We start from the raw sequence: 26861 nt of genomic DNA on the forward strand, positions 1-26861 counted from the left end.
AAGACAGATAATCTGAAAAGACTGAGCTCCAAGACTTGAGGTCTTGGTCTCGACTTGGTCTCAGGCTAGGTGGTCTTGACTACAACACCACTTTTTACAGTTTATATATATTTTTTTTTTAAATTATTATACTGTTTGTACTTTTGCTATGGGAAGCAAACTCAAATTATGTTGTATTTAGGTGCAATGACAGTAAAGGTCTTTTCTATTCTGAAGTGTACACATTCAAGAACCGTTTAAGTATTTGCCCAGAGGTACAGTATTTCCGTTCATATCAAAGACAACTAAATGTCACAAATAGTAATGACTTAACGTGAATGAGGTTAGGTGTAAAAGTACTAACATTGTTGTGTCAGACTGCTGTGCCTTCTACATAAGAACAGTGAAAGTTATTTTTACAAAAAACAATAAATGAGATTTGCTCTACAAGACCATTGGTATTGTCAAGCATTTTTATGTAGACACAGTTTTCCAGTAGCTACATTTCAGATTAATATCATACAATCCCTGATCAAGTAAATGATCAAAAAGATGAGGGAAAGTTAAATACAGCCATTAATATCAAGTTAACATGGTGAAAACATGTCACTGTCTGGACTGTCAACCTGAGAGAGTTGTTCTGATCTGACAGTTTTCATCTCCATGAGAACGAAGTGCCCCTGAAACAAGTTGCATGTATGTTCAGTGCCTCAATTGTCTGTGCGTCTCGCAGGCATGCAGTCACAGACACGCGTTTACATCTACATGTGACAAAAATATAGGAAACTTTACAGCTTACATTGTAGTGAATTGTTTTGACCATACTGAAGCGTGTTATACGTTATGTATGAGGTTGACTGTGGTTCAGTTTACTCGTTCAGATTTAAACCATAAATGCTCAAACTCATGAGAAAATGTAAAAATTCCTTGAGTTCAGAAAATCAAAATCATTTTTTTTTTTGGTGTATTTAGGAGCGTTTCTGTACTTTATGGTTTGAAACAAGAGGACTAAAAAAAGTTTGTGCTGAAGTGAGCACTTTCTCACAGCAGGTCAAAAGTGTTTGTGTATTTACACACACTTTCACGCAACGTTCATTTTGATACATCCAGACATGTGCATGGAACCTGGCACATGCAACCTTTTGGCTGATCCATGAGGCCCCTGGTCTTGGCCCTGAACCCAGCACTTTGGCTCTTATCTATCGAGCCAACTCCAAGGTGGTCTTAGAAGCTGATTCCATAGTTTGGTCTTTGGCCTAATGCCACGGCATGCTTCAGGTTGAACTTCCACTGCTGTACCTGGATATAACCGAGTGCCAGGGCACAATAAAAAGCCACAATGAACATTTAAATTACAACCAATTAGCTTACATGTGTAATAAAAAATTAAATACTTCAAACCATGCATAAAAATTACAGTAATTACAATTTAAATAAGCATAACAGTGTATGCCAAGTCTCATGCATTTGCACATGTATTTTAGTTGTGTTTGTTAAGCTTGTTCTTTAATATTGTAGACTGGGAAATAAAGTTATTACACTTTCCTCTTATTGTTAAATTCAAGTTCAAGTCAAGTTTATTGTCATTCGCATCATATGTGGTACATGAGGTGGAACGAAATAATGTACTCAAGCTCCCAGTTACACCCAAAATAGCAAAAATATAAATAAGAATGAAACAGTATACAAGGATCTAAGATATACACTAAACCAGGGGTCCGTAACCTTTATGATCAGAAGAGCCATTTCTGCCCTTTTGTTCACTAAATTAAACGTGTCCAGAGCTGCAAAACCTGCTACAATTGTCATTATCAACTGGTGGCCCATGGACCACTTTAAGTTTGTTAGAGGGGGCTTTTCTGGCCAGCAGGCGTGAAATTAAAAAACTAAAAACATCCGATGATTGTTAACATTTATTGATATTTTTACATTTTGAGACAAAAGAAAAGACTGGATTCCATCCATCCATCTGCTTCTTCCCTTTTTGGGTTGAGGGGGTCAATGGTGCCTACTGTATGTCCAGCTGTCACTGTGCGAGAGGCAGGGGACACCCTGGACAGGTCTCCAGTCAATCACACAAGACTGGATTCTTGTAAAGAAAAAATATTTACGTATCATTTTTGCCAATTTGTTTTAAAACTAAAACGATGAACTGTGCAGACATGTCTTTTTTTTTCCATTGTGGAGCAATTGAGTATCCTACTTTCAAGAAATAAAGCATAAAATTAAAGTGAGTATTTACTATGTGTATTAGTACTATTATTCCACATATTTGCAAAATCTTGCTAAAACTAGTATTTTTTTGTGGGTATAACATTCTAAAAATGACAGTTTTATGTTAGTTTTGGTCAAAGCTTGAAAGAGCCGCTGCAGAAAGTCCAAAGAGTGCAGACCCCTGTGGTAAACGAACGCCAAGCGGTACACTAAAGGATCTAAGATATAAGCTAAACACTAATAATGTAAAAATACAGCGTAACAGCAGCCCGAACATGAGTCTGTGGTGAGCGGATGGGTACGAATGAATACAGCAGCATAAGATAATCAGCAGCATGAGGTCAGCAGCTTGGATAATCAGCAGCACAAATAAGTCACATATCACCAATTAAAGTGGCATTACAGTGATTATCCTGATTAGGGATTCATGAGTCTCACGCCCTCTGCGGAATGTTCTACGTCACCATGTGCTCGTCTGTGTGGGGTGTTTTTTCATTATCAGGGTCTTTATTCTCAGCCAAGAAGAAAGAGTTTGATAGGAATTTTTTGCCTCCAATTTCCTACAATTGTTCAGTTTCACTACTTTTTTTTGTCTGTCTAAACAGATCTTACGTAAATGAGTCTCCGAGGCTCAGTGGGATTTATCTGTCTAAATAAAGGTTTGATGAAGGAAAAAAAAAAAGGGATTCATGAGTCTAACAGCTTCAAGCTGTTCCTCAGTCTAGTGGTTCTACACTTAATGCTCCTCAACCTCCTGCCTGAGAGGAGCGGGGCAAAACGTGTGTGTGCTGGGTGAGTGTGGTCCTTCATGATGCAGGTGGCCCTCTTCCTGCATCTGGTGGTGTAGATGTCTGATGATGGGGAGGCTGACTCCAACAGTATGCTGTGCAACTTAACCTAATAGCATAAATTATTTTTGTTTGTTATAAACAGTATTAGTATTGAAATAGTGATCTAAAATAAATCATCTTGTAAAACTAAATACTATAAGTGGAAGAAAACATTTACAAATACAGTCAAAATTACTTTCTTAGTTTTTAATAGGAAGAATAGTTTCTCCTTTTATAAAACTTGTTTTAAAACTTAGGGCCAAATTATGCACATGGCTGCACGGTGGCTCAGTTGGTAGAGCTGCTGCCTCTCAGCAAGAAGGTCACCGGATTAAATTCTGGCCAGGGATCTTTCCGAGTGTAGTTTGCATGTTCTCTCCATGCATGTGTGGTTTTTCTCCGGGTACTCTGGTTTCCTCCCACAGACCAAAAACATGCATGTTAGACTGATGATTGGTAACCCTAAATTGTCTCTAGGTGTGAGTGAGAGAGTGAATGGTTGTTTGTCTTGTTTGTCTCTGTGTGTCCTTGAGATGGACTGGAGACCTGTCCAGGCACCCGCCTCTCACACAGTGACTGCTGGATATGGGCATTAGTGACCTCCACAGCCCGAAAAGGAAGAAGCAGGTAAAGAGGATGGATGGATTAAATTGCCCATGACTGCACTTTTAGGGGCAGATATTTTTATTGAGTAGAAGCAGAAATGCTACTTGAAGAGGCAGCTCTGATGTGATATTAAGAAGCTCATAAGTGGCTGTTGTGTTTAAAATTAGTGTTTACGTAATTATTTTCAGATCACATATCCAATATAAGTTTTATTTGTTCAAGGCAGTCAAATGTGTTCATAACATTATTATTAGTTAGCCTGAGAGTTACCGGATCCAACTAAACAGTTACCGTAACACACCCTGTCAAAATAAGAGCGTTCCCGGATCCTGTTCCAGCAAGACCTGGCTCAAATGAAGACCTGGTTGTAACATAACAAAATGTGGAAAAAGTAAAGCTCTGTGAATACTTTCCGGATACTCTGTACATCTGTGTGTTGAAAAATGAATTTTGCCAGAAGATGACAACGTGACATCAACAAACGGTGAAAACTGCTGAACTTTAGAAGAGAAATGAGAAAAGTTAAGATTGTAACGTCGGCATGAGAACACTGACCTTGAGTTGGTTTGCAGTAGGGTTCGTATTCATGCTCCATGGCACAGGTGATCATCTTGAGGATGCGGTGGACAGAGCTACTGTGCAGCCGGATGTCCAGAGGTCCCACCACCAGTCTTTTAATAGAAGTCTCTTCAAGTTTTGGCAATAATTCATCAGTGCTCAACACCGAAAAGTCCTGAGAGCCTATAAAAAGAAACATAATACAATTTCTTTTTAAATTTATGTCATGAGTACTATTATTGCAACCCTAATTAAGTTAAATCAGAAAGATCTAACAAATAAAAATACTAAATAGAAACATTTCCAATTGATATCAAACTGTTTTCTTATTAAAATCTGAAGTATAAAAGTTTTCTCCAAACCCTGCAAAAACACTTCAAGGATGGTAATGAAGCAGTGGGGAGCAGCGCACAGTCATGAACAACTTCGGTGATGAATATTCCAAATGTCTTGTTCTCTCACACAGCTGTCCATTCATTGAAGGCCCATATTCTAGCGGTTCACTTGAAAAGTCTAAGCTCCCTGGCAATAAAAAGGAAGAAATTAAAAATAAAAGGAGGGGGTGGATGAATGGCAGCGAGGGAGGAAGAGGACAAAGGGTCACAGTTGTTTTATTTCCTTTACATTCCACCACTGAACAGCACATTCTTAGAGCTCAGAGTCAAAACTGTGAATTCAACTTTTATTTTCCTTCAGAAAAGACTGGGGTACAGAATTTAGAAAACTTGTAAAGGGCAACAGACAATGTCACTTCCCCTTCCCCCCATCAGACTGGGTCGCAGTGGATTACACCTAATATCAACCATATGGCTGTAGTTAGAGTGGTCAGCAGAATGATGAGAAGGATGAAATTAACTGGGATTTAGACCATTTGTAAGTGTCTCCATTTCCCTGGAATTAAAACATTCTTAAATCTACAGCATTGCTTTAATGTAAAGTCCGTGATAAGAGTGACCTGGGTGGGGGTTAGTATTTTAGTTGACTAATATGAGTGAGTTAGTCCTGCTGCGAGGAAGACTCGTTCGTTTAGTTGACTCTGGATTAGATCTGATGAAAAACACTTCTGTTGGCAAGGGCAACCACAGTCGTCCCACAGGAAAAGCATTCGACACGTATTCTGGTGTCAGAAATGTCTGCGACAGCTCCGGATGACTGTTTCAATGTTTTGTTTTTAATTTAGATCATTATCTTTAGATGACAACAGCAAAAAAAAAAAAAAAAAAAAAAACTGTTGTCAAAAAAAGGTCAAATAGAGAAATTCAGTGAGGCAAACAATACAACAAAAAAAGGTTGGAGTCCAACTTATCTGCTTTAGTTCTTTAAAAATGGCTGCTGTGCAATTTATCTATAATTCCATTATGCCAAAGGCATTATGAAGGGAGTGGTGGCGCAGAGACTAGAGAAGGTGGGCCTGTGATCAGAAGGTCGCTGATTCAACTCCCGGTACAGACAACGTCAAAATGTGGGCGGGAAAGTTGGAGCACCCACACCTGCCTCCACCCTCATTTGCTCCACTCTGGGCCCTTGAGCAAGGCTCTTAATCCCCAACATCTGCTCCCATGGGCGCCCTAGACAGAAGCTTTCTGTTCCACACAGAGGGCTGTGGTTGTGTCAGGAAGGACATCCAGCATAAAAATAATTGCCAAATCTTCATGCGACTTAGTTCACTGTGGTGACATCTGAAGAAGGGAGCAGCCGAAAGTAAAAAAAACATTATGTTAAAGGTATTTAGTACCACAAAGTTACCTTACAATACAGTAGTCCCCCTCGCTACTTCATGGTTAATTTAGCGTGAACTCGCTCCATCATGGTTTTTCAAAATAAGATTGGACATGACTGATTGATGGATGAGCCACATGATCAGCATGGAATTTTTATTTTAAATAAATTTTTAATTATTTAGCGCCTGCTGCACCTGTGTGCAGCCCAGAGCTGCAGAGAAAGCTTCATCTTGCACCTTTGTGCAGCTTTTACTGCTGCAGGATAAACTTCCTGCTGCAGCTGATCTTTCAGCTGATCTCCGTGCAGAGCGGAGAAGTGGGCGTGGCCAAGAGCACTTGCAGGTGGCAAAGAGCAGAGGAGGCAGGGAGCTGAAATCATGACATTCAGTGCTCTTTTAGTGCATTTAGAAACATTGTTTAGGATATTGCAAACATGTTGGTAGGATTGAAAACACACACACACATATATATACATACATACACACACACTAAAATAAACTACTACTTACTACTTGTAACTACTTGTACTACTATTCCTACTTCGAGGTTTTTCACTTATTGCAGGGCTTCAGGGTACAGATCCCCCAATAAGAGGCTGTGTGTTTTAGAAGGAAGTCAGATTTGTTTAATAAGTTGCTGAACACATTTTTATTTCGTTAATTGAATTTTTTGTCATGCATGTATGTGTGTGTATATATATCTATACATATACACACACACACACACACACACACACACACACACACAAAAAAATAAGCTTTTTAGCAGCAACGAAAAAGAAAAACTGTCCAATCTCTCACACTTCTATGGGCCAAAAATAACATTTAAAATTGAAGGCAGCAGGCTTTATCTCCTAATGGGAACTTCAGATCTTTCAGATCTGAATAAACATTCTCAAGTGCTGCTGCTGAGGAATGAGGAACTTTACCCGTCTTAAGGCTTCTGCCTGGAGGAGTGACATCTAATTAGGCAACAGGGGCCTATTCACTTTCTCAAGAGCTTACAGGTAAAGAAACAGAGAGGAAACAGTGTTTCAACAAGCAAAAGGTAGAGAGAAACTCAAATATGTGTCAGCGTAGACTAAACACTTCTGACAGTTGCCCCGCAGGTAAGTTTGGGGTGAGAGTGAGGACAGAGGGTCAAGGACCAGGTGGTTAAGAATAAAAAGAAGACAAGCTCTTTCTTCAAGCCTCAAACGAGCATGTTTGACATGGAGAAGAAAAAAAAGAATAAGAGGGGAAAAGGGTACGAAAGAAAGAGCAGAGAGATAAGAGAAGAGAACATGACAGTTAAGTGATGGTAAGGTGACCAAACAAGCTTTGTTAGGAGTAATAAATTAAACAATACCTTTGGAGCTGCTGTTCTCCATTGTGTAGAGATAATCCATGTAGAAAGCCCCAAAGCGCTGCATGCCTGCCATCTCTGTAAAGGTCTCCTGTCAAACAAAGTGGAGTTTGGTCAATTTGGCAGTGAGGCAGCAAACAGGCTGATAGCCTTTAAGGTGGCAGTGACTGGGGTCAAGGCAGATCTGGCAGAGGGGGTCAAACCAGAGATAGAGAACCTATTGAGAAGTGAACTACTTAGCTGGTCTTTTGGTTTTAGTTTGGTTTTAAAGGGACAGTGGCATATTTGAAGGCCTGACATTCTTTAAAGGAAGCTGCCATCCATGACAAAGATCATCTTATGTTGAGAAATGACAGTTATGGCGCTTTTCGGTTAAATCTGGAAAATAATGGTATATGTATGATGTGAGGTAAGGGTTTCGTGTGTTTTACATTGGTAAACTGTCACTAAACCCAGAGAGGCATACTTGATTAGAATGCAAACACCTTAACGTATTTTTCAGACTATAAGACACACTGAAAATTCTTTAATTTTCTCAAAAATCGACAGTGAGCCTTATAAGCCAGTTGGACTTGTGTATTAATTCTGGTTGTGCTAACTGACCTCAAACCAGTTTTATGTGGTACAAGGCACTCAAAAATCTGTCAAAATGAACTTGTTTTGCTTAATGCGCCTTATAATCCGGTGCACCTTATAGTCCCAAAAGTACAGTAATTGTTTATTTCATGTTTGAGCAAACTAGACTATATTCACTGCTACCACTCAGTTATTAAAAAATGCCTAAACGAATCAAATGTAAAATAAGAGAAACAAAAATCTGCCAGCTTTTAATGTCTGTTGATTTTCTAGTTAGTGGTGTACTTTTTAATCTGCAGGTCAAGAACCAGTGAGCCCATAAAGGGTGTTATTAGAAAGTTGCACAACAAACCACTGGAAAAACTAAGAGACATTAACACATTCAACTTGCCAAATCAAATTTACTTAAAAGTTTTTTTTAAAGATTTAAGATAAAGACAAAGATTTAAGGAGAACCTTATCAGAGGGACAGGTTAATGATTAATATTTATTAGGGGGTCTCTAAAGGATTTGGCAAGCTTCTGGATGAAAGCCTGCCCCATTGCAACATCTCTGATGATGAATTAACGCCCAAACCATTGAGTTTTAGACTAAATAAATGGATGAACAGATGGAAGGATTAATTGATGTGTAAACAACTGCTTTATTGAGGGTCATGAACAATTTTAGGTATCGTCAACATTTGTGCTGTGAGGGAAGATGAAGGGACCCGACACTTACCAGGAACAATGGTTTTAAACCACTGCTCAGATAGTCACAACATCCCAAGAAACAAATAAGTTAAAAAAAACTACTTCAGCAATTGAAGGAAAAAAGAGGGGAAAAACAGAAGTTAATTAAAACTACTGGTAAATTGTTTTTAGTACTAATAAATACAAGTCCAATTCCATACAAAGTTATGTCTGATTTATTTATGATTACTGTTTTTGTTTCATGTAACAAATACAGCAAAATATGTGATCATTTTATTTTGAAGACCATCTTAAAGCCCAAAACTTTGTGTTTTGTGACTCAAAGTGGGGTCCAACCCCAACTTTGAGAGAGAACCAGCTGCCTCTGTAGTTCTCCACAGTTACAACTGTGGAGAATGATCTCCAGATCATACGGTCTGTGGAGATCGATCGCGGCCGGAGCCGCAAACTCTCCAGCGTGCATGAATGAATGAATGCATGCATGATGCATGCATGATGAATGCATGCATGATGCATGCATGATGAATGCATGATGCATGATGAATGCATGATGCATGCATTATTCATTAATTCATTCATTCATTCATTCATTCATGGATGGAGCCACCCAGGCAAAATGAAGCAGTTTTGACCATTAAATAAACGCATACTAAACGCAACGGATCAGCAGTGATGCATAATAAATGTGACTTATACGCTGAAGCAACATATATTTATTTTATTTTTTCCTTTTTTCTTCTTCATGATGCTTTTTTTTTTTTTTTTTGACTGATGCGACTTATACACCGGATAATACGGTAATAGTGAAGGGGCAGCATGGTGGCTCAGTTGGTACAGCTGTTGCCTCTCAGTGAGAAGGTCGCTGGTGCAAATCCCGGCCAGGATCCTTTCTGGGTGGAATTTGCATGTTCTCTACATGCATGCGTGAATTTTCCTCCAGGTACTCCAGTTTCCTCCCACAGACCAAAAACATGCATGTTAGTCTGATTGGTAACTCTAAATTGTCTCTAGGTGTGAATGAGAGAGTGAATGGTTGTTTGTCTCGTTTGTCTCTATGTGTCCCTGTGATGGACTGCAGACCTGTCCAGGGTGTCCCCCACCTCTCATACAGTGACTGCTGGACATGGCACCAGTGACCCCACGACACGAAAAGGAAGAAGCGTGTAATGATAATGGATGGATATATTAGTGAAACCAAGCTTTTTAAAAGCAGGGTTTAATCACCAAAAAAAACCTAAAAAAACTTTTTTTTCTATGTCCTACAACAAAGATTTTGTACAAACAAGTTATTTAGGTGCGAGCTCATGTCATTGTATAATTTGTAACCTTGTGATTAGTGGAATCCAGGATGAATTCAGCTTTCACTCCGTTGTTCTCTGGACTGCGGTAGTCAAAAAGCGAGTTGGTCAGGTAAGTCATCCCTTTACTTCTCAGGTTTTCTCCACAGCACAGGAACACTGCCTCCTGCACAAACAGGAACGTGAAAAATTACACACGACAAGAAATGGGAAGACGTAAGCAAATACTTATGATAGCTTGCATCATAGATTTAGCCATCTCACCCACGCAGTAAACATTAAGATAAATCTAAATTTATTTTTAAACAGTTGAAATGAATACATTTTCTAGTTATTTCCAATAAAAGCAAACAATTATATAAACTAAACTATCTAGCTCAAAAAAATATTACAAGTAGTTGTGCCTTAAAGTGTTAATGTTATGAAATAATCTAAAGCTAAACTTCTATATATCCCAAAATGAGGAGAAACAAACAAGCACACAATAATAAAAACTCTGTAGCAGCTATATCAATTTGGGTTGGTTTTGTTTTTATCCTCCCATCTTAAGCAATTGAGTCTGAGATAATAATGAAGGTATTGGGGGCTTTCTTTTTTTTTTTTTTTACCTCTTCACGTCTGTTCACATTTTCTTCAAAATCCAGAACTCCCATGATGCCTTTCAGGCAGAGTGCCCGGCAGCCCACAAAGCCAATCTGACAATTAAAGAAGGGTTCTCCCATCATGAGCACCTGGAAGAAACACCAGAGAAAGAAGCGTAAACCATATGATAGAGCCAACATGTGGGTCAAGTTACAGGGATGACTATGTTGGAGAAAAATAATTCAACAGATTATTCATCTATTAGACAAATAATCCAAATTATTAATAATAAAAATGCATTTTTATGATAACTTGCTTACTGACAGCAACCACTTATGTCCTCTATGACACTTCCAAACATACGGGAAAAACTAAATTTGGACAAAGATCAATGTGTCATTTCCCTCATTTGGCTTTTATTTATCCAGCAAGCAGCTTAAAAATAAATATATTTTGTTTCACAACACAGTGATGTGGTTTATGCCTCCAGTGAAATTTGTTGCTCTCCTGTCTTCCAACATCCTTACATTTGGTCCAAACTCAGACTGCTCACTTTCTCTTCCAGCAAAATCACAAATTGCCAAAATTGAATTCTCAGAAAATGACCCATGAAGAAACCCCTGGAGGAGAATCTGTTTTTAAACTGTTCAAATGCAAGAATTATTAGATTTTAGTACTAATCAGTTGTACATTCGGTAGCTGTGGCTGAGTGGTAAGAGCAGTCGTCCTCCAATGCGAGAGTTGGGGGTTCGAATCCACCAGCGGTCACATGCTGAAGTGTCCCTGGGCAAGACACTGAACCCCTCATAGCCTTCGATGTGTGTCCCATCAGTGTATGAATGTGATCTAAAGCTCCGATTAGTCTCTTTAGAATGATTTGTTCAATTAGTTTTGTAGAGATCTAGTAGTGCTGAATGAATGAGTAAATGAGGCACAGATTGTTGTGTAAAGAGCTTTGAGTATCTTGAAATAAGATATAAAGACGCTTTATAAGTACAGTCCATTTACCATTCAACCAGTAAACGTTCAACAGGCTGCAAATTGGTGACTCTGCAAATATCTAAACTTTACCTTAAGGAAGACATTAGAGTAATCCTTGAAATTGTAAAGTAGGACATTTAACAGTAATAATCAGCAGGAATGGCATATTTATTGCTCTTTACTGGCTGTCAGCTATGATATTTAACAAACAATAAAACCTTTGGAGTTGCTATCCTTGGTAAAACAAAACAAAAAGATCTGTGTGATACTTGTGTTTACTCTTATTATTTAATTGTCAGAAACTGTCATCTGCATGTTAGTAGCACGTTTTTTGTTTTGTTTAATTTCGTGTTCTTCCATTTATTTTTCAATTTATATGCTTTTATTATGATTATACTGTCATTGTTGTCTACTGTTGTCATCATGCTTTGTTTAAAACAGGTCTCTCTTGTAGATGAGTCCTCAAGGCTCAATGAGACTAACCTGTAGGAATAAAGATTTTACCTTACACTGTAATAAAAAAACTCGTGTATGGACTATGATATGTTAATTTTACAGATTTGTTTGTTGTTAATAAACTGAAAAGGTCTTTTTATACCCTGTCCTTACAAGTGATTGTAATTGTAATTGGTAGATCCTTTTTAAAGTTTAAATAAATAAAAACGATAAAACATCAATATTAACAACCTAGTGCCATAAAGAATCATACCTCGATAGTGATTCCTTCTTGCTCCAGACACAGAACTTCTTTGGACTTGACTTTCTGAGGACTGTAGTAGCTGCTTTCTGATTGGGAGTCTGTCAGCTAAGACAAAAACAGAAATGTTTTATTACTTGGCGTCACATTTGTAAATGCTACATTTCATGTTCAGGGCAGCATGTCGAGGTCCAGGATGAAGACTTTGAGGTCACCCTCACATTCTCAGGTGTGGACAGTTATCACTTATAAGCTAATGAAGAACCAAAAGGCAGAAAACAAGACGCACTGCAGTGGCAGACACTGTAAACTGTAATATATTGTGTTTTACACTCGAGAAAAAACAGACAAATGTTTTTAGTCATTTTCAGTTCAAAGCTTGAATTTTAGCTTAAAGTATTAAATAACCAAAAAGTATTTTTTGGGCATTTGTTTTCCATTTTAGGAGATGAAAATCATCCATTATGTTTACCCACTTCTTCCTTTGTCAGGTCGCAGGGTCACTGGTGCCCATATCCAGTGCATGACGAACACCCTTGAGTTACCAATGGGCAGCATAATATACAAATATAAGCAAGAGCTGTTCACGAGCTGCACAGAGGCGTAAGCCGGTTAGTACTAGTACCTCACAGCAAGAAAGACACTCGTTCAAATCCTGGCCAGAGCCTTCCTGTGTGGAGGTTTCATGTTCCAGCTGTGAATGTGTGGGTTTTCACTTAATTTGCCTCCAACAGTCAACAAACATGCTAGTTGGTTTAAATCCAGTTCATTAATTGACCGTGTGTGTGTGCATTCACATGCATATGTGCGTGCGTACATGTGTGCCTCTGAAGTTCTGTGAAGGACTGACCACCTGTTCAGGGTGTACTCAGGCTGGGTGTAACCCCAGTGACCACTGGAGTTGGGCAGCAGCCACCTGAGAATCTGAACAGCATTCAGTGAATGGAGAAAATGAACGGCTGATGAACGGTTCATTTTGTTGTTAATCTTAAGAGCGAAAATAAAGTTAGGGCAAAGAATGAGACAGTCAAAGCAAAGCACCTGGTCAAAATTAGCTGGCTGGGATGAAGACCGTAGAAAGTTGCAAAAGCTTCTGAGGTAAGTTAAAAAAAAAAAAGTGTGGGTGTAAACCAGAATGCAACCCATTCAGCTTTAACACAGGAAGCAGGTGCAGAGCAAGAAGCAGCTGTGGCTTATTATTCCAATGGAGCAGACTCTCGTTCTCACTCCCTTCCCCTCTTTAGATTCTGATGGTTTAATCACATGTGGGGACCAATTCCCCCCCACGCCCCACAAAAAAACCCCTGCAAATCCATGATATAATGATGAATGGGTGTCTGAAATATTCTGCCTAAACTATTGCCTTTTAACAACAACAGTGCAGAGAGGCACTGTCACCAAAGAATTATTAGTGACACCTGTAAACACGTCCATTTCTTAATGTTTCACTGCCTGCACCAAGCTGGTAGACTATTAGTGATTAAACCTAATCCTGAAATAACAGAAGCAACAGAAGCCAAAGCAGCAGCTTTAATGTAAATACTCAAACACGCGTGCAGACAGAAATGAACTGCAGCGATAGCTACTACCTTTTATACCTCACCAGTACTTTATGTCAAACCATTTAAAGGCTTCTGGAATCCACTGTAATTACATTGATGCATAGTGGAATTTTTAAAACCACAGAAAATAAATTATAAAATTTAAAAAAAGTTGAAATAGTACTTCACTTGGACTATTTAAATAAAAACAAACTAAATTAGGAAAAATATTTATATGTAAAAAAAAAAATGCAATTTAGTCTGGCATGTAGTGAAAGTTTGGCAGGTGTGCAAATCACAAGAAGGAAACAACTGGTCAGTTTTAAACTATGCATAATGTGTGTAAAAGTCAAAGTACACTGCCAGTATTTTCATCAAAGAGAACTGTGGAGTAGTGTGTAAGTAATCTAAAAATACATCTCTGATTTCACATTCATGTCAGTTCAAGCATTGGCAGTTCAAAGACATGAAATTCCTTCAAACTAAATACTTCCTTGTAGCAAAGAGACAAGAATGTCCCAGGAAAAAAAAAAAAGGTCCTCTCAGCTGCCTGCAATTACTCCAGAGGAGAGGCAATTAATTGATTAAAAGAACTTCAACAATACAGGAACAGTTTAAACGTTAGAAAAACACGATGGTTTTTGTGGCCTGAGAAATACTGCTCCTTCACTGATCACACACACCATTAAAAACATGCACACGTTCTCTCACATCAATACACCAACGCTTGCATGCACAAACCTGGGCTATATCCACAAGCACCAGGCACATGAGCAAAAACACAAAAACCGACAAATACAAATTCTCTATGAGTGATGCGATATGCATTGCATGAATCCAAGGAGAAACCAAAATTAATTCCACCTTTTCTGTGCAAGAGCACATAATTTAACTTTCAGATCCATTTCTAAACAGTGTTCATCAACATGTTTAAAGCATTATTGTGGCCAGAGACAGAAGTTGGTGCTTACACCACTGTTCACGATACAAACACACGGAGACCAAGTTTAAAAGTGCTGAAAACAAATTAACACTAAACCAGTCATGGACCTTGATGTGCTCATCAAAAAGATGTAAACAAGAGGACCACGTACGGCCCATCATACACCTGTCGACCATTATACAATACAGCAATCTATAGGAATGGACCAGAAAAGACCTTGTATAACCTTTGACTTTCATTTGTGACCTTGACCTTGGAGCTGGGGTGATGAAAAGTGTATGCACACTCAGTTTACTGATGATACATGCGTGTGAAGTTTTCTTTAATTATTTTAAGTGGTTCGGAAGCTACGAGCCAGACAACCAAAAAATCTAGTATAACGTTTGACCTTGATGTGTGACCTTCACCTCAGAGCTGGGGTGCATGTGAGACACTCGGGTGATGAATGTGTGCATGAAGTTGTACTGAAATTATTTTGAGCGGATCAGAAGTTTTAGGAAGGACAAAGAACTTGTTTCAACTTTGACCTTGATTTGTGACCCTAACCTTGAAACTGGGTGAATAAGCATGTCCATCTAGCGCAGATGCAAATGTAAGAAGTTTGGTTAAATTATACAGACGTGCCAGAAGTCAGGGCGGGACAAGACAAAGTTTACAGACACAAAGACTATACATGCATCTGCTCCTCGACCCACGTAAAAAAAAAAAAGGTAATGATGAAGATCAAGATGGAAGTTGTATACACAAAGAACTGTATATAAAGAATCAGTATATATATATATATATATATATATATATATATATATATATATATATATATAAAACATTGTAAACAAACTCATATTACTCCTATTAAATAGTTTTTGAAACATGCTAAACATTACCCCTCTGGAATTAGAATACGTTTTTACATCAAACTGTCTTCCATTCAGTGTATAATACTTTAAACCAATGTGACAAGTATCAATGAAGTATTGTTTTGTAATTAGTTACCAATTTAAAATATATATTAAGTGAAAACTTTGTCATTTATAATGCTGGATTGTTTTGTTTCTTTCTCAAACAGCACATTTACCTTGAAGGTGACGGAGGCTTTAGTGCAGTAGAAACCTATAGAAACAACAGGGTCTTTGCACGTGTGCTGCTGGGGGTTGTTGGAATTGTCTCCAGTTTCGTTCTGTGGGTAAAGACCTTCCTCTCCTTCCTCCTCTGCGCCTACAATGGCAGGGACGAAGGACCAAGCCCAGGACATCCAACCCTGGTCCACTTCCTCGGGACTCCCAGGTTCCATGTAAAGGTCCTGGCTGGAGCCCAAGCTTTCCATTTCAACATCCATCCCTGACAAGAGAAAGTTTAATTTAGTCTTAATGCAAACAGTTTTACATAGGAAGGAAATTGCGACTACATCTTACACCATGCCAATCTTGAGTATATACTTGGGCTTAAAATTTTTTGTAAAAAAAAAAAAAAATAATTAAGTGGCAATGCAGACATATAAACGAGATTAACAATATGTCAAATTTATATATTAGATCATATCAAGACTCGTAAATAAAAATATTAACTTCTTTGGCATGGTTTTACTTGTTGCAATTTAAATGTGCAAGTGCACAGAATAAATCAGTCAAACAAGGTAAAAACTGATAAGGGAAACATTAATACTTTGGGATGTCAAGTAAATTTGCCAATGCCCACAAGTGTAATGCAAGTACAAACCGGATTCCAAAAAAGTTGGGACACTAAACATTGTGAATAAAAACTGAATGCAATGATGTGGAGGTGCCAACATCTAATATTTTATTCAGAATAGAACACAAATCACAGATCAAAAGTTTAAACTGAGAGAATGTATCATTTTAAGGGAAAAATCTGTTTCCAAATTTCATGGCATCAACAAATCCCAAAAAAGTTGGGACAAGTCCATTTTTACCACTGTGTGGCATCCCCCCTTCTTCTTACAACACTCAACAGACGTCTGGGGACAGAGGAGACCAGTTTCTCAAGTTTAGAAATAGGAATGCTCTCCCATTCATGTCTAATACAGGCCTCTAACTGTTCAATCGTCTTGGGCCTTCTTTGTCGCACCTTCCTCTTTATGATGAGCCAAATGTTCTCTATAGGTGAAAGATCTGGACTGCAGGCTGGCCATTTCAGTACCCGGATCCTTCTCCTACGTAGCCATGATGTTGTGATTGCTGCAGAATGTGGTCTGGCATTATCGTGTTGAAAAATGCAGAGTCTTCTCTGAAAGAGATGACGTCTAGATGGGAGTATATGTTGTTCTAGAACCTGAACATAGTTCTCTGCATGAATGGTGCCTTTCCAGCTCATGCAACCCCATACCATCAGTGATGCAGGCTTCTGAACTGAGCGTTGATAACAACTTGGGCTATCCTTGTCCTCTCTGGTCTGGATGACATGGCGTCCCAGTGTTCCATAAAGAACTTCAAAATCGTGACTCATCTGACCACAGAACAGTCTTCCATTTTGCCACACCATTTTAAATGACCCCTGGACCAGTGCAAACGGCTGAGCTTGTGGAGCTTGCTTAGAAATGGCTTCCTCTTTGCCCTGTAGAGTTTCAGCTGGCAACGGCGGATGGCACGGTGGATTGTGTTCACTGACAATGCTTTCTGGAAGTATTCCTGAGCCCATTCTGTTATTTCCTTGACAGTGGCATTCCTGTTTGAGGTGCAGTGACGTTTAAGGGCCCGGAGATCACGAGCATCCAGTAGTTCTATTTCATCCCTCCTGACCGCCAGAGGGCGGTGCTGAAAGCACTGAATGTTCCCTTCGCGCATGCGCTGATTCGAGTAATAATACCAACGGAGTCACAGGTGTGACACGGATGACCAATCAGAGGCTATATAGCCCGACGTCATCCGCTGCTCTGCTCCTATTTTCTTCTCGCGCGCGGTTCAATTCAGGGCTTCAGCCCTTTGGACCTTTTCTGAACTTTTTACCGTCGTCGGAAGCCCGACTGCCCGTCTGCGGGAGTAGCGTGTTCGCCCTCCTAGGGCTGCGACGGTTTAACCCTGTTCAAAGGTATTTCTGCTGTTTCGTTGGGAACTACGGCGGTTTCCGCCTCTCCCAACTTACAGCGTCTGACTACTATGTGTGTGATTCAACACCGGTGAGTAGTTTTCCTTATATTTCGCCGTTGGTTAGCGGTAGCGTTCGCTCCGCTCACGCTTGTTAGGAGACCTCCAACCACGTCGTCGGCTGGACTGTGCTCCGACGTTGTTTATGACTACTATGTGTGTGATTTAACACTGGTAAGTAGTGGTTTTTTGCTTAAATTTTGCTATTTGGTTAACGGTAGCGTTCGCTCCGCTCTTGTTTACTGGAGGCCTCCAACCGCGTGGTCGGTTGGACCGTGCTCCGAAGTTTGTTTATTACGTAGCCAGCTGAGTTTCTGGCCTTGTTTTATTTGGTGAAGGCGAGTGTTCTCACCCCCTCTCCCAATTGTCCTCTTACCAGCTGAGCTAGTGGTGCTAGCCTCTCTGAGTTTTCACTTTGTTTTAATTGGTGAAGGCGAGTGTTCTCACCCCCTCTCCCAATTGTCGTCTTTTACCAGTTGAGCTAGTGGTGCTAGCCTCTCTGAGTTCTAACCTTGTTTTCATTGGTGAAGGCGAGCGTTCGCGCCCCCTCTCCCAATTGTCCTCTTTTACCAGTTGAGCTAGTGGTGCTAGCCTCTCTGTGTTCTAACCTTGTTTTCATTGGTGAAGGCGAGCGTTCGCGCCCCCTCTCCCAATTGTCCTCTTTTAACAGCTGAGCTAGTGGTGCTAGCCCCTCTGAATATCTTGGGCATAGCTGGGTAAGGAGCATGGACGGCTCTCACTGCTGTACAGTCTGTGGAGCCATGCTCCAGATAGATGACGGTCACGACCTGTGTCCTGCCTGCCTTGGACATGACCATCTGGTGGATGCCCTGTCAGAGAACCCCTGCATGAATTGCAGCTTCATGTCGCATGCTGTGAGGGCGGCCCGGCTGGCCCAGTTTCGCCCCAAACTCGGCGATGACCTCCCGCCTTCTGGGCAGGAGGCTCCACCTAGGCGCTCGAAGCGCCGGACTGAGGCCGCAGTCTCTGTGGCCCCTCCTGGGAAGAAGCGAGCCAGGTCTGATAGGGGCCTCTCCACAAGGGTGGAGCAGCTCTCCGCTGAATTAGCGGAGATGAAGTCCCTTTTTCAGGTACACCAACTGGGAACTGAACCAGTGGCAGCAACTGGACTCTCCTCCCCACCCATGCCTGAACTGGCTGTGGAGGAGGATGTGCTATCCTTGGCTGCCTCTGCCTCTCACTTTTTAGGTGAGGAGGACGGGCATTCATCTCGAGTCTCAGAGACAGCTTCACTCTCTTCTTCTCGGAGTGCAGTTAGTGGGTCGGGTGACGGCTCGATGCAGGACATTATGCGTATGGCCCTGAGACAACTGCAGCTGGACGTCCCGCAACCAGAGGCGTCCACCCCTGGAAGTGCCTTCTTCAGGCGCGGACTGACCCCTCCTTCCTTTTCTGTCCCTCCATCAGAGGAGTTCCTGAGGGAGTTGCATGGTTGCTGGCGGGACCCCAAGGCCTTTGCGCGCCTCTCTGCAGATGGCAGAGTGTTGGCGGCCATGCATGAGCCGGCTGCAGCAGGCTTGGATCGCATGCCAGCGATAGAACCTGCTGTTGCCTCTCTCATCGTGTCACCAGATGAAGCTCTGCGCAGTCATATTCGGTGCCCACGAGCTCAGTGTCGTGTCACGGATGAATTCCTCTGCAGAGCCTATGCCGCCGGAGCGCGTGCTGGCCGCCTAGGTAATTCCTTGGCACACCTAATGCTTGCCCTCTCCGCGTCCCTTCAGGGGACTAGTGGTGCGACAGCAGCGATGGGCTTTAACGATGCAGCGCTTCAGGCCTTTGCACTAATGACGAGGGAGCTTGGGCGTGTGATGTCCTCCTTGGTCCAAGCTCGCCGACAGGTCTGGTTAGCTCAGTCAGCGTTGACTGAGCCATGCCGTAGAGCCCTCCGTAATGTCCCAGTGGTGCCGGGGGAGTTGTTCGGTTCGGCTGCCTTGGAAGCACTGGAACGGACTGTCCAGGCACGACAGAGAAGGCAGCAATTTTCGAGCCTTAGCAGGCCAATGCCCCCTCCACCTCCTCGGCATCCAAGGCGCCTGTCGGCTGGCTCCAGCATGCAGCCGCCGCCTGGGGGTCATAACCGGCCGGGTGGTCCTTACCCTCATGCGGTTCAGCAAAGGCCCAGCAGGAGCTCTCGTGGGTTGGTCCACCGACCAGCTGGGCAGGCTCGGACCAGGGACTCTGGCTGCCGCCCCCCCACGGCCCCTAGGGGTCGTGGAGGGAGACGGTGATGCCATCAGGCCGACCGTCGGATATTTCTCCCACCAGCAGCTCAGCTATTGGGTTGCTCACGCCGTGGACCCATGGGTGGTTGCCACTCTGACCCATGGTTACCGGCTACAGTTCCGACGGCGGCCTCGTATCTCAGGCCGGGTCAAGATGACTGTAATCGCCGACCCGGTGAAAGCTCAAGCACTAGACCAGGAACTTTCCGCCCTCCTGGCCAAGGGCGCAATAGAGGCAGTGGACCCTCTGCAACAACCCAGGGGCTATTACTCGACTTACTTCCTTGTGCAAAAGAAGACGGGCGGGTTTCGTCCCATTTTAGACCTGAGGGGACTCAACCAGTACCTAAAGGAGCTGCCCTTCCACATGCTCACAACAGCAGAAGTCCTTCAAGCTGTCACAAGGGAAGAATGGTTCACGTCTGTAGACCTGAAGGATGCATATTTTCATGTGCCTATTGCGGCAGAACATCGCCGCTTTCTCAGGTTTGCCTATCGGGGTCACCACTGGCAGTTCCGGGTACTTCCATTCGGGCTCTCTCTCTCCCCAAGGGTGTTCACTCGGTGCGTGAAGGCAGCCCTCTCTCCTCTGCAGGCCTGCGGAGTGAAGATTCTGCCGTACTTAGACGATTGGCTTCTCTGCGCCCCGTCTCAGGCCTGTGCCTTTCACGACACAAACCGCCTGCTCGCTCATATGTCCCAGTTAGGCCTCAATGTCAACCTGGAGAAGAGCTGCCTGATCCCTTCCCAGACGACCACCTTTCTTGGGGTGGTTCTGGATTCATCTTCAATGAGAGCTCGCCCATCCGCTCAAAGGGTGGCCGGCATACTCCAGCTGGTCAATCGGTTCAGGCTGGGCAAGCAGCTCCCCTATGTTGCCTTCCTGCAACTACTCGGCAAGCTGACATCAGTCACTCGGGTGGTGCCCTTAGGCCTGCTGTCACTTCGCCCCTTGCAGAGGTGGCTCAACAGCTTTCGCCTGGATGCCAGGCTGCACAGGCATCGCAAGCTCGCAGTGACGTGGTCATGTCTTCATGCCTTGACTCCATGGAGGGACGAAGATTATTTGTCCAGGAGTGTCCCCATGGGAGTGGTAGTGTGTCGCAGGGAAGTGGTCACAATGGATGCCAGCTCCATGGGATGGGGGGCTGTATGGCAACGCAGAGCGGTTCAGGGCCGCTGGGGTCAAAGAGACCATTCCAAGCATATAAATGTGCTGGAGCTGCGTGCAGTGCACTTGGCACTCAGGCACTTCCTGCCTCACCTGGAAGGGAGGCATGTACTTGTTCGGTCGGACAACACCTCTGTTGTCTACCACATCAACCATCAGGGGGGCACCAGGTCAGCACAACTTCTGAGTGTGTCCAGAGAGCTCCTGGAATGGGCCTCTCCTCGCCTGTCCACCCTGCGGGCAGCGTACTTGCCAGGGCGACACAATCAGGTCGCAGATTTTCTCTCCCGCCAAGAGTCCCCTCCGGGAGAGTGGTCCCTCCACAGAGACATAGTGCTGATGATCTGGGACCGTTTTGGTCAGGCAGAGATAGACCTGTTTGCGACGGAAGAGTCGACTCAGTGTCCCCTATGGTACTCTCTTACGGGGGCGTCGGGTGCGCTAGGCCAGGACGCATTGGCTCATCCTTGGCCAAGGGTCCTTCTATATGCCTTTCCACCCCTTTCTCTAATTTGGCCAACCCTTCAGAGAGTCCTCGAGGAGGGCCACAGGATGCTGCTGGTGGCTCCGTATTGGCCAGCGCGACCATGGTTCCCACTGCTACGAAGTCTATGTCAGGGCGTCCCATGGTGTCTTCCGACCAGAAGGGACTTGCTGTCTCAGTTGGGGGGACTGATATGGCACCCCAATCCTCAACATCTTCGGCTGTGGGTGTGGCCACTGCAAGGCTAGGACAGCAGCTGACTGGAGTTTCGAGCCCCGTCAGACGCACCATCCTGGGCGCCAGGGCACCCTCTACTCGTCAGCAGTACGAAAACAGGTGGCGCCTGTTTTCCCAATGGTGTTCGGATCACAACAAGGATCCAGTCTCCTGTACAATACCCACCATTCTGGAGTTTCTCCAGTCTCTACTTGGTAAGGGTCGCTGTCCTTCGACGCTTAAAGTTTATGTAGCGGCAATATCATCTAATCACACTGGCATTGATGGCTGTACGGTAGGGAGCCATAATCTAGTCTCTCTTTTTCTGCGTGGTGCCCGTAGGTCACACCCGCCGACAGCTCCACGAGCACCAGGTTGGGACCTTCCCTTGGTTCTCGAAGCTCTGTGCCGTCCTCCTTTCGAGCCTCTGTCGCAGGCGGACCTCAAGTGGCTTTCATGTAAGACGGCTTTTTTGTTGGCTATTACCTCAGCAAAGAGGGTCAGCGAGCTACATGCTCTCTCAATCAGCCCCTCATGTCTCAGGTGGGGCCCTGAGGGCTCGTGTGTTACCTTGTGGCCAAACATTGCATTCGTACCAATGGTGTTATCTCACTCTCACTCTAATCAACCATTGAGGCTGGCACGTTTTCAGCCTGCGCCTGGTGAGGGGTCTGCATTATTGTGCCCGGTAAGGGCACTGGAGGCATATGTTGCAGCTACTGCCGTGATAAGACATTCAGACCAGCTGTTTGTGTGTTATGGAGGCCCTAGGTTAGGCTGTCCTCTTTCCAAACAGCGCCTCTCCCACTGGATCGTGGACGTCATCTGCCACGCCTATGCTGCAGGGCCCGGCTCCCTCCCTGTCGGCTTGAAGGCTCACTCTACCAGGAGCGTCTCCGCTTCCTGGGCTGCCCTGAGAGGGGTTCCGCTGGAAGCAATATGTGCTGCTGCATCATGGGCTTCCCCAAGCACGTTCACCAGATTTTATAGAGTTAACGTGGCCACCCCTCATCCCCTGGGCCAGGTTCTTCTACAAGGGTCCTCTGGGCCTCCTCAGTGAGGTAGGTGTTAGGATTCCTTGTGACATCGTTGATATTAGTCATTCAGTGCTTTCAGCACCGCCCTCTGGCGGTCAGGAGGGATGAAATAGAACGAAAGTTACGTATGTAACTACGGTTCTATGAATCCCGGATGACCGCCAGAGCTTCTCCGTCACTCAGAATCCTTGCGTTTCGCGAGAAGATTCTGTAGGAGCAGAGCAGCGGATGACGTCGGGCTATATAGCCTCTGATTGGTCATCCGTGTCACACCTGTGACTCCGTTGGTATTATTACTCGAATCAGCGCATGCGCGAAGGGAACATTCAGTGCTTTCAGCACCGCCCTCTGGCGGTCATCCGGGATTCATAGAACCGTAGTTACATACGTAACTTTCGTTTTACTGCCTTGGCCATTACGCACAGCGATTGTTCCAGATTCTCTGAATCTTTTGATGATGTTATGCACGGTTGATGATAACTTAAAAGTCTTTGCTATTTTACGCTGGGTAACACCAATCTGGTATTGCTGCACTCTCTTTTTGCGCAACAATGGTGTAATTGGTGATCCTTTTACCATCTTGGCTTCTGAGAGACACTGACACTCTGAGAAGCTCTTTTTATACCCAATCACATTGTTAATTGACCTAATTAGTGTTAATTTGTCTTCCAGCTGTTCGTTATATGCTCCATTTCCTTTTTCCAGCCACTTATTGCTACTTGTCCCAACGTTTTTGGGATTTGCTGACACTGTGAAATTTTGAATCAACATAATTTTTCCTTTAAAATGTTACATTTACTCAGATTAAACTTTTGATCTGTCATCTATGTTATATTACGAATAAAATATTGACATTTGCCATCTCCACATCATTGCATTCAGTTTTTATTCACAATTTGTTTAGTGTCCCAATTTTTTTGGAATCCGGTTTGCATTTAGTTTCAGCCGTCAAACATATAAAAACACATATCGAGGAACATTTAATGCATTGTAGGTGTATAAGTGTTTTTTTGAAGCATGAATTCACTGTTGACTGAGCTCTACAGAAGTAAGGGAAGTCCATTCCAACAGATGCCAGAGAGCTGCAGCCTGACAGCATCCTGACATAGCATACCTTGACTGGACTCGGTGATTAAGGTTGTTGGCCCTGAACCAACAGCATCAGGCTGCATTCACAAATACATATGCTGCCAGGTTGGGTCACAATTTTTGACAAGAAGCCAATAGATAGACGCTTGTGCTAGGTTCATACCGCAGGTCTCAGTGCTCAATCTCCATTCGTTTGCATGATTATTCCTAAAATGTTTTAAATGTGACCAACATCAGACTCCAGTGTGAACAGTCTACAGCCCTGAACCAACCCACATGAACAGAAGACATGAGGTTAAATAAAGCATGGTGTGATTACAAAAGTAAATATGAATACATGTCTTAAGTTGTTGGGCAATCAGAGCCAGCCAAGTTATTCTGTCAAGCTCGTGTCGTTCGGTGTTTACATTTGATCTTGCAGCTTCCCGTCTACCTGAATCAGAATCGCACTTCTGGAACAGGAACAACATACTGAAAGTCGATAACTAACCTCCAGTATCCATCCCACTAGTGTCAGTGCAATCCATCAATCAATCAATAATAATATTTGGATCGATCCATACAACAATCTACCGCACTTCAATTATGTGAATGTTGGATGAAATGCAACATGACTGTTTAAGGCTAAGGAAACTTTGAAAAACAGATTTAATACTGCATGAAAGTGGCCTTGGTCTAATAAAAATAAAAACTGGCTTATGACAATTGCATCATAAAAAAAATAAAATAAAATAAAAAAAAAACATATTGGTCACAAATTGACAAATATAAATAATTAAAATAACTTGCCAGCAGTGTGACTGTAGCCAAAAACTTTGCAGTAGTGCAATGCAAATTTGGCTCAGAATGCAGGAGTCAGGCCAGTGGTGGTCTATAGCCACTATACAGAGAGGAACATAAGTATTTGAACACCCTGCAACTTTGCAAGTTCTCCCACGTAGAAATCATGGAAGGGTCTGAAATGTTCATCTTAGGTGCATGTCCACTGTGAGAGACAATCAAAAAAATAATAATCCAGAAATCACAATGTATGATTATTTAATTTATTTGTGTGTTACTGCTGCAAATAAGTATATGAACTCCTGTCAATCAGCAACAATTCTGGTCCTCAAAGACCTGTTAGTCCACTTCTAAAAAGTCCACCTCCACTCCACTTATTATTCTAAATTAGAAGCACCTGTTTGAGGTTGTTAGCTGCATAAAGACACCTGTCCACCCACACAATCAGTAAGACTCCAACTACTAACATGGCTAAGACCAAAGAGCTGTCCAAAGACACTGGAAAGGGCTACAGGGCAACTGCCAAGCAGCTTGGTGAAAAAAGATCAACTCTTGGAGCAATTACTAGAAAATGGAAGAAGCTAAACATGACGGTCAATCTCCCTCAGACTGGGGCTCCATGCAAGATCTCACCTCGTGGCATATCAAGGACCCTAAGAGGTGAGGAATCAGTCCAGAACTACATGGGAGGAGCTGGTAAATGACCTGAAGAGAGCTGGAACCACTGTTTCCATGGTTACTGTGGGTAATACACTAAAACGCCATAGTTTAAAATCATGCATGGCACGGAAGTTTCCCCTGATTAAATCAGCACACGTCCAGGCCCGTCTTTAAGTTTGCCCATGACCATTTGGATGATCCAGAGGAGTCATGGGAGGAAGTTCTGTGGTCAGATGAGACCAAAATAGAATTTTGGTCTTAATTCCACTTGCTGTGTTTGGAGGACGAAGAATGATGAGTACATCCCAAAAACACCATCCCTACTGTGAAGCATGGGGGTGGAAGCATCATGCTTTGGGGGTGTTTTTCTGCACTTGGGACAGGACGACTGCACTGTATTAAGGAGAGGATGACCGGGGCCATGTATTGTGAGATTTTGTGGAACAACCTCCTTCCCTCAGTTAGAGCATTGAAGATGGGTCGTGGCTGGGTCTTCCAACATGACAATGACCCGAAGCACACAGCCAGGAGAACCAAGGAGTGGCTCCGTAAGAAGCATATCAAGGTTCTGGAGTGGCCTAGCCAGTCTCCAGACCTAAACCCTATAGAAAATCTTTGGAGGGAGCTCAAACTCCGTGTTTCTCAGCGACAGCCCAGAAACCTGGCTGATCTAGAGAAGATCTGTGGAGGAATGGGCCAAACTCTCTGCTGCAGTGTGTGCACACCTGGAGAAAAACTACAGGAAACATTTGACCTCTGTAACTGCAAACAAAGGCTACTGTACCAAATATTAACATTGATTTTCACAGGTGTTTAAATGCTTAATTGCAGCAGTAACAAATAAATTTACAAAAATCATACATTGTGATTTCTGGATTTATTTATTTTTTTAGATTATGTCTCTCACAGTGGACATGCACCTAAGATGAACATTTCAGATCCTCCATGATTTCTAAGTGGGAAAACTTGCAAAGTCGCAGGGTGTTCAAATACTCATTTTCCTCACTGTAGATTAATCTTCAGCTACCCCACCAGCCACCTTAATTATTTGAGGAAATTACATTTTTCTCTCTCTCCTTTAGGCTGCTCCCTGCGTTGGGGGTCGCCACAGTGAGCTAAATCGCACGAAGACTTGGCAGTTATTTTTACGTTGGATGCCCTTCCTGATGCAATCACAGACACCGAGCTACCACAGCCCTCTGTGTGGAGCAGAGAGATGCTATCTAGGACACCCAGAGGAGCAGATAGTGGGGGTTAAGGGCCTTGCTCAAGGGTCCAGAGTGGGACAAATGAGGGTGGGGGCAGGTGTGGGTGCTTCACCTACCCCACCCACATTTTTGATGTCGGTACTGGGGCTTAAACCGGCAATCTTCCGGTCACAGGCCTACCTTCTTTAACCTCTGCGCCACCACTACCCCTATAAAAACTAGAAAGCATAGTTTCCACTAATGACAGGGGTGGTCGGTTTACATTACCGTATATATGTATGTGTGAGTTTGCATATATATATATATA

At 42.9% G+C, this 26861-nt stretch overlaps 1 protein-coding gene across 1 annotated transcript in view; it reads right to left on the reverse strand.

The window, feature by feature from the left end:
* Positions 1 to 26861, reverse strand: part of LOC119410392 (vacuolar protein sorting-associated protein 13B) — a 98388-nt gene that overhangs the window by 43808 nt on the left and 27719 nt on the right. The window contains exons 6-11 of the mRNA XM_037677303.1: positions 15638 to 15900; positions 12091 to 12186; positions 10427 to 10549; positions 9847 to 9984; positions 7256 to 7343; positions 4185 to 4370 (exon numbers count right to left, since the gene is read on the reverse strand). Of these exons, the coding sequence (XP_037533231.1) occupies positions 4185 to 4370; positions 7256 to 7343; positions 9847 to 9984; positions 10427 to 10549; positions 12091 to 12186; positions 15638 to 15900 (894 nt within the window). The remainder of the gene's footprint in view (positions 1 to 4184; positions 4371 to 7255; positions 7344 to 9846; positions 9985 to 10426; positions 10550 to 12090; positions 12187 to 15637; positions 15901 to 26861) is intronic.

Source organism: Nematolebias whitei, chromosome 5 (genome assembly GCF_014905685.2).
Source record: "Nematolebias whitei isolate Nwh7 chromosome 5, NemWhi1, whole genome shotgun sequence".
Lineage (NCBI taxonomy): Eukaryota > Metazoa > Chordata > Actinopteri > Cyprinodontiformes > Rivulidae > Nematolebias > Nematolebias whitei.